Genomic DNA, 14,750 nt, shown 5'->3' with positions numbered 1-14,750 from the left:
TGTATTTTAACCTCCAGCTCCCTTGCCTGAAGCTCGGTAACTGGGTGCCAGTGCACAGAGCGTAGACATGGGGGCGGGGTGGTCGGCACAATGCCACCTGTGCATTGATAGGCCAAGGCCGGCTGAACCGGGTCATGAGAATCCTACAGAAAGCTGAAGGTTGGGAGTTTTTAAAGCTTTCTGTAACTACAGTGTGGGATACATAGCTTTAGATAATCTCTAAAAATCCTATTTAATATTTTTGGAATTATTAAATGGGAGTTACTGGAGCAGTGAGAATTTTTGAAAATGTATCTTGCTGCTCATTGGCCATATGTCCATTCCCATTAAGAAATTTAAATGGTTTTTATATTTTAAATGTTATCATCTTTATCACGCAGATGGATGAAGGTACCTCAGAATGTATCTGTGAAGATACTATGAATTAAATCAGATAAAATTTAAAATGGGTATTGTCCAAGTTAATGCTCAATGAGTACATAGCCACGTTACTAATATCACTGTGTTTATTTGATTATTAGTTCACTTGTTTTATATATATTTATATACTTTCTGAGTGTGTGTGTGTGTGTGTGTGTGTGTGTGAGCACGTGTGCATGCATGTGAATGCCATCTCAAATAAAGGTAATTGAGCTGGTTATGCTGTGCAATAAATGCAAGCTAAGTGACTTAGGACAAAACAGCTTGTAGGAAAATCATTTCTGGACCAGTTAAATTCTTTATTGAGTAACTGATGATTTAGTAAAGTATTTGACATCCTTCATAAAAAGGCATAGTACAAAAATACATTCATAAAATGTTAACAATATTTAAATGGCATGCAAAACCTTGGTATTTCTGAATAAAAGGTGAATTTCCTGTAACTAAGAACTAATTAATCCTTATGGATTTTTTGAGGATGTTGATGAGAACAGTTAATTACCAGTAGCACAAAACTTAACAAATGAAAAAAATACATAATCAGGACCTGAAAGATGACTTGTTGCTAAAGGCTAGGCTCACAACTCAAACAAAAATTACATAAATATCCAGAAGTAAATAATTTTATCTATTTTTTTTTGTTGTTTTACTGGTTACAGTTTTGGTTTGTTCTCTGGCAGTGAATTCATGGTAAATGAATACACAACTTATAAAATAAAACTTGGGTTTACTACAGATCATCTTAAATAAAGATCTACTAAAGTTTAAGGAAATTTTTACCATTTGAGAAATTAATATTTTAGTTTGTTCAGTTCTTTTAGTGTAGAGACAATGACAATTTAAACAGATACTCATTATGTGTATCACACACATGCACACACCAATGCACACCCATGCACACACAGGTACACACACACGCACAAACACACACACACACACTGTGTCTCTGTATGTACTCACTTTTGGTCACAACACCTTCTAGATGGATGATGTTCGGATGATCAAACTGTCCCATGATACTTGCTTCACCCAGGAAATCTCTGCGCTGCTTCTCGGTATATCCTACTTTAAGAGTTTTGATAGCCACAGGTAATTCTCTTTTTCCTGGTAGTTTCAAACGTCCGCTACAAACTTCACCAAATTCACCTTGTGATAAAGATTTAAAAAAATACTGTATAAACTCATTTAGAATTTTTATTATAATAAAATTCTGAAATCTTGAAGCATTGAGGTTCAGATGGAAGAAAATAAACTAAGGGTGAGACCAAACATCCACAATAGTATTAACAAAAGTAAATGTTATATTGGGAAATATCCTCTGCAGATGACCAAAAAACACTTTAGGCCTTACTAGCTTCATCATTTAACCAGTACAATCCAAACAGCAACATTAGGAAGAATTTTTTTTAAAAAAATACTGACTTTAATTCATTTTGTTTTACTTCTCTCATAGTCTATCAATACCTACTACTGATGAGAAAAAAAATAAAAGGGAAAAGGGCAGAGATCAGCTGGGTTATGTAAAGACATGTTCAAGTTGAATTAAACAAAGCAAATACTTTCCAGTATTACAGCTGCTGCTGTACATATACACAATACTACATGGGCAAAGATTATTCACTGGCTTTCTCTGCTAAGAGAAGATAGTCAGATGCTCCTTTATGAACTACACAGAAGTTTCAATTAAAGGTGACCAGTCACAACTAACTTTGAGAGGCCCATTTCAAGAGGTTAAGAACACGCTGTGTGAGGTCAGGACATGGATGTATTGCATTCTTAGTATAAACAAAGTTGAAAGGTCAGAATGTGGCTGGCCTCTCACCTGCTCCAATGACTCTCTCAATGGTGATGCATGAAGCTTCGATCTCCTTGGCAAATTCGTGGACAGCTTGATTGGGATCTTCATAGGTGTGTGGATCAATGTAGGTTCTGACCCCCGGCAGCTTAACTGTAACGATACGTGGACATTAATGGAGCAGAGGGGAAGCACCAACTTTGTCAATACTCTAGTGTGACTGAATTTTCTTCTAAAAGGAGTTGAGTTGCAAGAACAGGCTTTCTTTTTACTTACGACAGTTATGTACATAGCTATTTTACTTTTATAACCTATAAATATGGACGGTCCCCTACACAAGAAATGTGTATATGCTGGCATGTCTTTATAATCATCTTTCAAGATACTATTCAGACAGAGAGACTCAGATGCATATTGAGAACACTTTGATGATTGAAGAAGGAAAAAATATAGTGGCCTCTTTTTTGATTTGGTCTATAGGCTCATTTTTAGATATTGCAATAGATTCTTAATTCTGACTTTAAAGAACATGTAAAACAACTTCTTGTGGTCCTGGAATAAAAATTAAAAAGAAAACAGAACTACTTTTTACTCAGTGTCTATTCCAAGAGATCCATTTATCATTTTAGTCCAAGTTACCGATAATCATACCAGGATCACACTTTAAAGAAGGATAACCGACACATAGGACTAGGAAGTGGTCTCCTTGCTTTTCATCAAATTATATATGGTCTCAGTAGAGGGACTAAAGCCAAAGACGTCTGCCTTCACTCAGTTTTCAAATTGACTCATGTTGTATACGCTAACTATCAAGATTAAAGCACACTTATACCTTAAGCCTATTATTGAAACTGGATTTCATGCATTTGTTGAAATATGTGGCCCTTTTCAGGTCATCTCAAGCAAGGCTGAGGACAGAAAGGTTTTGTACACCAGGAAATTCCCATTGCAGTCCCACAAAAAGAAGCGGTGGACTAACCTTAATTCATTAGGCCTGAAGGCATGATTTAATAATGGATTTCTACTGACTTTGCATGGAACTTGGAATTCACCTTGGATTTTGATTTGAACCACAGTAGCATTTTTATGGTAGGTAAGCATTGTTATTTTAGTGATAATAATGGAAAGATTGGTTTTTGAACTGAAAAAAACATCCAGAGTTTGCTCAAGCCCAGAGTTATAAATGCAAGAAATACTTGTTTGTTTTATTCGTAGTAGATTTGGTAAATTACTACAAATTGTCTAACCTGAGCAGCAATCAGAATAATAATAAAGTCTCCTGTTTTTATTTTGCACAATTTGCTTACTGTGCCCATTATGAAAGTGCATCTTTTCCTCTTCTGGATCCTGCTTGGCTTTGCTGTAGCCACACCGCCTAGAACAAAGTGAGCCACAGTTAGCCACATCTAAAAATAGTGAATCTATTACATAACCCATGGAGCAATGAATGCTACTGAATTTTCTCAAACCCAGAGCCAAGTCCCATAACTAGTAACAAAAATGAGACCAACACTAATTTGGAATGGAACTCACTTTTCAAGCTGCTATTTTAGATGCTCAACCAATAATGTTCTCTAGATTCAACTGTCTTAAGCCATCTACGTCTGTATTTAAGGTTATTTCCTCATACCACACACAAGTCCTCTTCTCTTTCCTTCTTAATTTATTTCTAGCCAATTTGCCACTGCCTTTTCCAGCCTTGATTGCTTAACATTTTTGTCTGGTTTGATATTCGCCTGAAACATTTTGGTCTTTTCCTTCCTTCTTTCCTTCCTTCCTTCCTTCCTTCCTTCCTTCCTTCCTTCCTTCCTTCCTTCCTTCTTTCCTTTCTTCTTCCTTCTTTCCTTTAACATGAGGGGGCTGGCTTGTTTGTTTGTTGGGGTTTTTGTCCTCCTACCAGGGCCCCCACAACTGTTTAGCCCCAAAGAAAATTATACATAGGTCTCCATAAAGTATAAACTGATTGGCCCATTAGCTCTAGCCTCTCATTGGCTAACTCTCACACCTTAATTAACCCATTTTTTTGATCTATGTTAGCCATGTGGCTCAGTACCTTTTTTTAGTGGGGCAGATCATATCCTGCTAATTTGGTGGTCTGGGCAGGACTGGGAGGAATCAACTTCCTCCTTCCCAGAATTTCCCTGTTGTTATTACATCATTTTTACTTTCTGTCTGGTTTTCCCGCCTATATTTCCTGCCTGGCCAATCAGCGTTTATTTATAACATGACTGACAAAATACAGACAATTCTCCCACATCACTTTCCTTTATCTCTCTCTTTTTTCTTTCTTTGCTTCTTTCATTTTTGTTTCCTTCCCACTTCTTTGTTCCTTTACTATAGTTTCTTCAGCAACTCTTTTCAATCATATATATTCAGAGTACTCTGTAATTCATCAGAAACCTGTCTTGCCTCTTACCTCCATCACCCAAATCGTAGTCTCTGGTTTTTCTTAAATAGCCAATAATTTGGAAGATTTTGAAAACTACTCTCATTCTGATTTCATTTACAGTTCACAAATGATAACTTCTAATTTAGTGATTACATATTGCTTTTAATTATTAAATTGACTAAGATGCTTTTTCTCCTTTTTTTTGATGCCTTTCTTTTCTCTATGCTATGGATGGATATTTTCTAAGATCCCAAGCAAAGATCTTTGCTATTCTTTATTCTATCCAATCATTTACATCCTTTTCTATAAAAGCTCTGAGTTAATTTATTGGAAAGGTCTATTCTTACCTCTTAAATATTGCTTTTATTGAGATGTTCTAGGGCCAATCAAACTCAGTGGACCTAACATATAAACTTTTACTTTTTTCAACAGTTTTCATTCTGCTTTCTGTGACTAACTCTGGTATGACCATTTTCCTAAAAATTTGAGCAATTTCTTATGTTCTTTAGTTGTTAAATCCCAAATTCTATACAATATGCATCCTAAGTCCTGTCTCCACAGAACCTCAACCACTGCATCAATAATGCCTTTGTACTTATTATCTGGAACTCTGTGCCTTCAGAACAATGTCTATCTATTCTATAGCTTATTTCCTAAAGTATACTATTTTTTAATTTTAATTTTAGATTATTTTACTGGTTCTTTCTATGGATTCCAGATTATCCTGGACCTCACTATGTAGTCCAGGCTGGTATCTAACTCACAGATATCCTCCTGACTCTTCATTCAGAGTGCTAAGAATAAAGATGTGTACCACCTTCTGCTGACTCTCCAAATCATACTAGATTATTTTATTGCCAAAGCATATTACTTAACATATTATTTTATTGAATGATCTTACTACACACAGCCTTTAATAAAATAATAAATATTGACTATATCTTGCATTCTTTGCTATATTTTATTTTTGTCCTAATACAGATTAAGTACAAGCTCTCCATGCTTTCATACATTTGAACTTACTTGTCTTTTTAAAAGTATATTCTCTCTAACAATGTCCAAATATTGTTTCTTAAAAATTTTGATTTATGTATTTTCCCCCAAAACTTAAACTCAGGAAGTTCTATTTCTCACGATGTCAATCTTGCACTATAGCGCTCTACACACATTTAAGTTCAATTTTCCTTTAGGATTTGTCAGCTACTTAAATGACAGGATCTAGTATTGATTTACAAATTTCATCAGTGGCCTAGTGTCTGATTCGGAGTTGGCATTCAACATAATTTACAGAGATGAATGAATAAATGAATGACTGGATGATGGTTTGATTGTGCCTACAAGATGACAGGCATTTGGAAGATGACTATGTTGATGAATACTGGGTTGATGTGATACATGATTTACCATATAACATTAAACAGTCAGAAAAAAATAAAAATATTTAAATTAATTTTCATGAAACTCGAAGGAAGTGATTTCACTATTCGTAAGATCCCACAACAAAATTGAATTCATTAAATACGAAAGTTTTATTTATTATTTCATTAAGAAAATACAACCAGAATGACTAAGTATTTCATTACAAATTTAGTTGATGATTATTGTATGTATAGGTACAATGTCAAATAAAGCTTTACCAGGATTGCACTTTGGTTTTGTAATGAGAGTATTTAAAATGATTTATATATTTTATTATAAAAACAATACAGAGTGTGTTTTGTGGTTTCCTAGTGGCTATTCAAACAGATACAACAAAATGTTAAACACAATACATCTTAATACCACCTTTTTAAAAAGTACAACATTGTTGTGTTATATAACTGCAAATTAAATAGTATAATACACCTGACATAATTTTGGAGAACTGAAAGTAATGTTTAGGCCTGAGTCTGAAAAAGCATGGGATAAAACCGGCCTTGCTGAACATAGCGGACAATGAGGACTACTGAGAACTCAAGAACAACTGCAATGGGTTTTTGGTCCTACTGCACGTACTGGCTTTGGGGGAGCCTAGGCAGTTTGGATCCACAACTCACTAAACCTGGATGGAGTTGGGCTGTCCTTGGACTTCCCACAGGTCAGGGAACCCTGATGGCTCTTCAAGCTGATGAGGGAGAGGGACTTGATCGGGGGAGGGGGAGGGAAATGGGAAGAGGCAGAAATCCTCAATAAATAAATAAATTAAAGAAAAAGAAAAAGAGACGACACCTGAGAGAATTGGTGTATTTTAAATACTATTACTAACACTTGATATATTTCTTATTCAAGAGTTCTTAAGACATATTTCACCTTGCCACATTGCAATAGATAGAAAAATGTCGACACAAACACACAAAATTGTACTGAAATAGAATTTTGTCTATTCCAGATAATATGTGCTATTTCACTTCATTGTTCCTAGTTTTCTAGGTATTGCGTATTTCTTTTTATCTCTGGTGTGACTCAGGAAAGCAGTTACTGCTGTGTCTTATCATCAGTGCTCTAAACACAATCACATCAAGTTATCCTGAGGTTTGTGTTATCTAAGTAATCTGTCAAAGTTGTTGCAGGAGTTCTAAGGAAACCTAAAAGGCTTATGAATCCTTATAGTTTACCTTGGCAAACAATCATCCATTTCCACTCTCAAAACTCCCACTTGAAAAGCATATACATAAATAACAACCTGCCAAAACTACATTTTAAATAACTTTTATTATTAAATAAGCCTTACGGATATTTAAAATGGAAATAAAACTTTAGATCTCATCTGTAAAAGAAATTTGGAACACATTGGTGAGGACCAGTTAACATTTTATTACCTGGAAGTGAAAGTCAGGGGGAATCATACAAACGGGGTTAAATCTAGGCTCTGTGTATGTCTAGAGTTCTGTAACATATAAACTGAATGTCACATTAACACATAAAATTAAGTTCTGGAACCCCTAAAGCATCATTAAAACAAGCTTCCACAAGACAGAGCCAGCGAAGTGCAGCAGGTAGAAGAAGCTGGCACTCCGTAGTGGTTCAGTCTCATTAGCAAAACTTTGCATAGAAGCATGTTCAGTCAATATCATCTTGTCTACCTGTTTCAAATGCATAATTTTCACTAGTCAACGAGTATATGAAGATGTTAAAACTGTTCTTCCTATGTTCCAAAAACGTTATTTTTTACTTGAACAGAGAAGGTGCTCTTTATTTTCCTTCATATTACTATTTTGTTAAGCTTCGAAATGATTTCCTTAGTAGTATATGAAGTGTTTGTTTTTACAGGAACTAGCTGTTCATGATTCTCTTGCTTTCAAGAAAAAAATATTCTATTTCTGTAATCAAAATGAGCTATTAAGTAGTCACATTCATTAATTAGTGTTCATTAAAACTCCCAAAAAGGTGCTTGACATATAAATATAGCCATGACTCTATATGGATTTAGAAAATAAATCATTGTTTTCTTTATCCATCCTAAGAATCAAGATTATATACCCTTGGTGATAGTTATAGTGATTTTGAAAATTTGATTCTAGCCATTAGATTTCTAGTTGGACTTTAGAAAACCCATAACCCATGATAGACTATACATTCATCTATGTAAGGATGAAGGTGTTAAGGAGTTTTTTATTTCTGGTTATAAATTAATAAATTTCGGATATAAGTATAAGGCACTCCAGAGTACCAAGCAATACACTGGATCAAAGAATTATTAATGGCTCTCTTGTGGCTAATGAGAAAATGGTTGGTGAATGAAATAGCAAAAAAAAAAAAATACAAATTCTGGCTCCAACAACAGCTTTCATACAATCAGAGTATCCTATTATCTTAATCTATAGTGATATATTATGAACATTTTTTTCAAATTGACTAATGTTTCATGGAATACAGTAGTGTAAGGAAAGATAGTTTTCGATTCTGATTTCCTTAAATGATTGAGGGTGTGTATATTTCTTTATCATTCTTTCATTGTGAAAGTTAACTATAGTGTGCTTGTGTTGAACTTTATGTCAAAACTTTAAAAAACTTAACAATTTACAGAAGCCTTAGCGTTTATATCTTCTTCAGAGAAACTGCAGAACATAGTCGCTATGCAACCCCACACTGTCTTGAAATTTGCTATGATAACCAAATGGCCCCAAACTCACAAAGATCCACTAACCTCTTCCTCTAGGGTGCTGAACTTAAAGTCTGCCCACCACACCGATTTAAAGTAATATTTCTTAAACCACACCACTGTGTACCACCACACTCACGTTTTTCCTGACATAATAATGACCCTAATCTTTGTATAATGTTCAGTTTAGAAAAATTTATGGCTGCAATCATAAAAAGGTGAAGGCACATCATTTGAAAAAATTTTTGGATTTTGTACTCAGGAGTCTATCCAATTAAGTCAGGCATTTGGGTGCATGCATTTGGTCTCAGCAATGGGATTCTGAAGCAGGAGGAACTCAATCAGTCACAGTCATCCAGGGTACATAATTCATTCCAGGTCAGCCTGCACTGCAGAGTAAGACCATTCCAGGGGGTAGAGTTGGGAACATACAATGAAAAGTGTTATCCACTTAAACACAGATGTTTTACTTATAAATTCAGTATATCTACTCAACATTGGATGGGTAAATTTTGTTTTATGGGATAACATTTTTCAATAAGTGTATGGTAAGGGGAAGGAAGAGTGCATGTAAATGGTTTACTGGACATTTAGGTTGTCTTACTAGCAGATCATTATGAATCCCATCCATATTTTTTCACATAAATACAAGAAAGCTGTGATGCCAAGATCTCCGTAGACAGGGACATGTAAACTACAAATACAACTCATTGAAACTTCTCATTTTTACTTCTCAGGAGAAATGTTTTTGCATGGAAAATTGGTCTTTGTAACTATGGGATTGGCACGATTAATATTTTATCAAAAGGGCCTTTGCAAACATTGTATCTGAGAATTGATGATTTGTTCACTTAGCCAAAATATTTTTTCGTGATCACTAATAGTAGAAAATTGAAGACATTCATAGTTTAATTTAAAGATTACTTATAGTCTCACTGTTGAATTAAAATTTAATTCACTTAGAATTTCAATATAACAATACATTTATAATGTCTGATGTATGAGGGCTATTTTCACATTTATACAAGGTTTATCCACCTACTCCATGAAACTTGTAGTTAATACATGAGAAAGTAGTTGTGTTGAAAAGTTAAGATGAGAATTTATTAAAGAATTCATGATCTTTTCAGATTTAAAGTCTGAACCCCATTTCCACACACACGAATTTTACTAATGAGCAAAAATCAGTTATTCTTAATAATCAGTTATTATTAAAATGCCACCCCTGACTCAGTGGCTAGTGCTCTTGTTGCTCCTCTGGACAAATGCTCATTTTCTAGAACTCATTGGATCATACACAACCACCATAACTCCAGCTCCGGAGCATCCAGTGCCCTCCTGTGGCTTCCATGGCCACTTGCACACACATTCACCAAGCCACGTTCAGACACACATGATACAGATAAAATACAAATTAAATAAATATATTTTTAAAAAGCTGCTCTGTTATCCTCTAAAAAGCATTTAAACTGGCTTTTATTTAAAATCTTTACTACAAATGAAAATAATATACAAATGTGACTGTAATCTACCAAAGAAATGTCTAGATTACTTTATAATCTATCTCACTTTGATGTAGGAGTCCCTCTAAATGAAAGAACAGAATTCTGCTGTCCATGCCAACTAAAAATATTAAAATTATAAGCTGACTATATATTTAAATTTTGTTTTATTTAAAAGTAATTAAGTTTATCCCACTTGGACATTGAGTCTTAAATATATATTTATTCGGTGGTATCAAAATAGGAATATCACTTCAAATATAAGAAATAATTGTATTCCATTTTAATTACATTGTATTTTCTCATCAATGCCACATGTATCCATGATATTTATGATGATAGAAGACTGTGGTCACATTATGGACATTCCATGGTTCTGGGAGACAGAATAGGTGATTTTACTTGGACAGAAGTAGCATTGTACTTCCACGCATGATATGGATTTTGTTGAATGGAACAACAAAAACAGTGACATGTTAAATATGACAGATGCTGTATTCCTTGGAATTCCTACTTCAAATCAGAACCACTGGAAAGCCTCGTAGAAGAAGCACAGATCTTGACAAATACCTTGACTCTGCTCGCGGTATTTGATTTAAAATGACCCATTATCAAATAATTACTTAGGAGGTTCTATTTGGAAATGAGGTCCATCTACTCTTGTCACCTTTAAAGTGTAGCTGGTTTACTAAACTGGTAAGATATACACAGATAGAGAAAGTAAGCGAATGCTGGAGGTAGTACATAGAGGAGGACATCACCCAGGAGGGAAGTGGGAGGGAACACTAACCATATTAGGCTTGGATGGGCAACAGCGCACAGGGAAGAAGCCCGTCCACAGCCACACTCGCAGCAACTGAAAAGCAAACAAGAGAGCCCAAGATAAGGAAGCGATCCCACTCCCTCAGAGCAGCATAAAGACACTGTGGGTTTCCCTCAGTTGTCTGCTTTACTTTTCCAAGACATCAATTCCTACACATATACAATCAATTTTTTTTTCAAGGTGCCATTTGACTTAAGACATCTCTCAGAACAAGAAGTACAGAGCTGTTCTAAGTGGCTACTTTTACTTTACTTAACACTGTTATTCAGTAGGAAACATAACAAGCCAATATGTTTGAATTGATTGTATTCAGTTACTATAACATGCAAATAAGGATATGCAAAATTAAATGTTTTATATGAATTCCCTCAAAGTTATATTTTGAAGACATGAGTAGCTATTTATTGACTGGTTTTGTAGGTAGCCTCAAGTTTCGACTGAGAACAAGGTTTTACCCTTTCAATCCACTATTACTTTTGTCAGTGCAATTGCTTATCAAAGACTATTGAAAATGTCATGCTAGGAAACTCTAAAATAACTTTTGGAAGACCATCAATTTTATTTCCATTTTTGGATGTTGAAAATTCAATCCTAACTGTATAATGTCAGATTATAGCAATATCGAAATAAATTATAGATAGTGCATGCATTTCTGGGATATTGCAACACTCAAAATTTCTTTTAATTTTCCAAATAGTGATAGAAAATGTCCAAAAATATGAAGTAAGTTATTTAATAAGATGCATTTTATGGGTAGAAACCATGTAAACGTACAGCAGAATGCAGCAGAGGAGTGATTTAGTGCTTCGATGCACCCACTTTCATTTATTTGTATGAAGAGCACATTTTAGTAATTTCTGGAGACCTGTAATGGAACTCGGTAATGGTATCATATACCAGCCAGTCTAAGCTTATGATTCAAATCTTTCTGTTGAGTCTTACTTGAAATGTATCTATTGTATTTTATATGAAATTTAGAAAGGAAAATGAAGACAATCTCCAATATATTTCCAAATGCCTAAGAATATAGACAAGCATGTCTGGAAACAACCTCAATGGATTTTCCCCACAAGAATATCCAGGTCCATATGTTTTATTTTCTCCTCCCTCTCCCTTCTTTTCTCTCTCAAATCATCGTGAATCATTAATACCAAGTATTGATAAATGTCTCAGTATTTGGTTATCACTTAAGAAGAAAACTGATACTATAACAATTTTTTTTTTTGGTTTTTCGAGACAGGGTTTCTCTGTGGTTTTGGAGCCTGTCCTGGAACTAGCTCTTGTAGACTAGGCTGGACTCGAACTCACAGAGATCCGCCTGCCTCTTATAACAATTCTTTTAAATGTAAAAATCCATATATTTTTATAATGAGCTCAAATTATCTTTACATAAAATTACAGTTATACAAAAAATTTAAAGCACTTTATTCTTTGGGCAGATTTTAATGTTTTTGTATTTACAGCAATGTTCTTAGATAGCTTCATCCCATTTCAATGATGAGGAAACTAAGGTGCTGGTGTCTAAGTTATTCCAATGCAAATATGAATTTATGGAATACCCCAAATCCGTATCATGTTGGTGGATCCACTCTTCCCATTCCTGCCCAGAATGCCACATAGTCTTCCAGTGCAGTGATGAGAAGCTCATGCAAGTAACTTTCCTACTTTACTGCCTTGTGTCAGTACTCAGATTAAAGGTACAAGAACATTGCTTCAGGGCCCAGGCCAGTCTATCAGCCCCCGTCAAGTACTGTTTTACTAAAAGCTGCCACCTTTCAGTATGTCATTGTATATGGTTCTTTTTTATTTTATTTTGCTGGTGCAAAATAGAGTGTTACAGGGACTTATGTAGTGATATTTCATTCCTATTTTAATAAATAAGCCTTGCCTGAACATCAGAAAAGTAAAATAGCCACACTGGGCAGCCTTATAAACCAGGCAGCAATGACGCACACCTTTAATCCCAGTAGCCACTCTAGCTTGCTATAGAAACCAGGCAGTAGTGGTACATGCCCTTAAGCTCAGAACTAGAGAGGATTATAGAACAGGAGGAGACAGCTGTCAGTCTCATTCTGATGTCTCCTGGAGGCAGGATCATCATTTTGGACTGAGGTTGAGATAAAAACCAGTGACTGGTTATTTTGCTTTTCTGGTCTTCAGTTTGAACCCTTATACCTGTCCCTGAGGTTCTACTTTATAGATTTAATTACTACAAAGTGAAACAACATTATCTTGGCTTTGTAAATTTTTAGAGTGTTGGTTTCTGAAGATGATGACAATATCTACATTTTGTTGCTTTTACACTGAAAATTTAAATTCAGTAATATTTTCATATAATTGCTGTTAACAATACAATTACAATATTTACATATATCTGCTAATAAAGGATTGTTTATATGCATTAATTGTACATATACAGTACAACTCAGCAAATAAAACTAAATAGCAATTGACTGAAGCAAAGCTATCCAGTTAATTTTAGTAGACAAATGACAATGTAATTTCTCCCTAATCTACAACTATCTCAATGAAAAAGGTTAATAAACATACTTAGAATTGTGCTTAAGAATGCTTCAACAGCCAAATGTGATTGGACATCATCAATAATCAGAGTTCTAACAACAACAAAATCAACAACAATTACATTATGATCCGAGCAATAGCAGAAAAGTTTTATTCAGTGCTCTTAGGTATAAAACTATAAGTATCTTATGAATTAGAGGAAATGCCTCTCTTTTCTCCTCTCTCTTTTCTACCCCATGCAGTTCATTATAATTAAAACATAATCTACAAATTGTTTTCCTGAAAATCACAATTCCCTTCCACCATCATTATAATTTTACTTTGTTTTAGATACATCTAATAAAAATAATTAAAAATACAGAAAACATATACACAGGTTTCCTGGAATCATTGCTTCAAATATTTGACTTGTTTTAAGATGGCAGAATGGATTGATGGATAACTAAGTTATGCTCTCTGTGTCTAGGCAACAGCTATGGAACTGTCCTCGTTCACAGGTTTCTTTCAAAATAGAGTGAGTGAGAGGATATGTAAATAGGACTTTGATAAACTAGGATTTCATTGGGACAAAGTAAATATAATTAATTTTAGCAATATCATAATTAATGTAAAAAGATCCTTTTATAAAAGAGTAATTCATTATTTTCATGATACATATACTATTGCCATATTAAATAGTCCCATTATAATATAATTGAATACTTTTTAACTACATGCAGACAGATACAGAGAATGGTCAGTGTAATTTTTTTTAATATCTACAAAATACATTTTGTAAGGATTTAGAAATGAAAGCTTTTTTGTATTCACATTATTAAAAGAGCTGAGGTTTTGTTTCTATGCATATTTGAAGCAGATAAATAACTAACGTAACCCTATGAACTAGTCTCTTAAAATAAATTCATAGAAGTTTGTCACAAGGACACTACCACCAGGTGGTAGAAAAACATATGTTTTCTTATTCAATAAATATTCCAGAAAAGACAGGATGGAATGCAAGTCTTTAAGATGCTTTAGAAATTGAAAGTCAAATGTGCTGGAAATAGCAGCCAATAAAATTTCTGAGAGCAAAGCCCGAGCATAGGGACATCAGCATTCCTGGCAGCTCTTAGCACCTGGAACTCCACAAGTAACTACTGGCAGCTATAGCAAGATGATGAATTTCCCATACATATATACATGGTGTGTGTGTGTGTGTGTGTGTGTGTGTGTGTGTG

General features: G+C 34.4%; 1 protein-coding gene across 4 annotated transcripts in view; it reads right to left on the bottom strand.

The window, feature by feature from the left end:
* The window catches only part of Epha5 (EPH receptor A5), a 289,143-nt gene that overhangs the window by 40,967 nt on the left and 233,426 nt on the right, over positions 1-14,750 (bottom strand). For 3 of the 4 annotated variants that reach the window (XM_005359425.3, XM_013350834.2, XM_026785082.1), the window contains 4 exons: positions 10,978-11,043; positions 3,523-3,590; positions 2,243-2,368; positions 1,381-1,566 (listed from right to left, as the gene is read on the bottom strand). In XM_005359425.3, the coding sequence (XP_005359482.1) occupies positions 1,381-1,566; positions 2,243-2,368; positions 3,523-3,590; positions 10,978-11,043 (446 nt within the window). The remainder of the gene's footprint in view (positions 1-1,380; positions 1,567-2,242; positions 2,369-3,522; positions 3,591-10,977; positions 11,044-14,750) is intronic. The other variant, XM_005359426.3, reaches the window with a different exon arrangement.

This window comes from Microtus ochrogaster, linkage group LG1 (genome assembly GCF_000317375.1).
Source record: "Microtus ochrogaster isolate Prairie Vole_2 linkage group LG1, MicOch1.0, whole genome shotgun sequence".
Classification (NCBI taxonomy): Eukaryota; Metazoa; Chordata; class Mammalia; order Rodentia; family Cricetidae; genus Microtus; species Microtus ochrogaster.
This window is presented reverse-complemented; position numbering and strand designations above follow the sequence as displayed.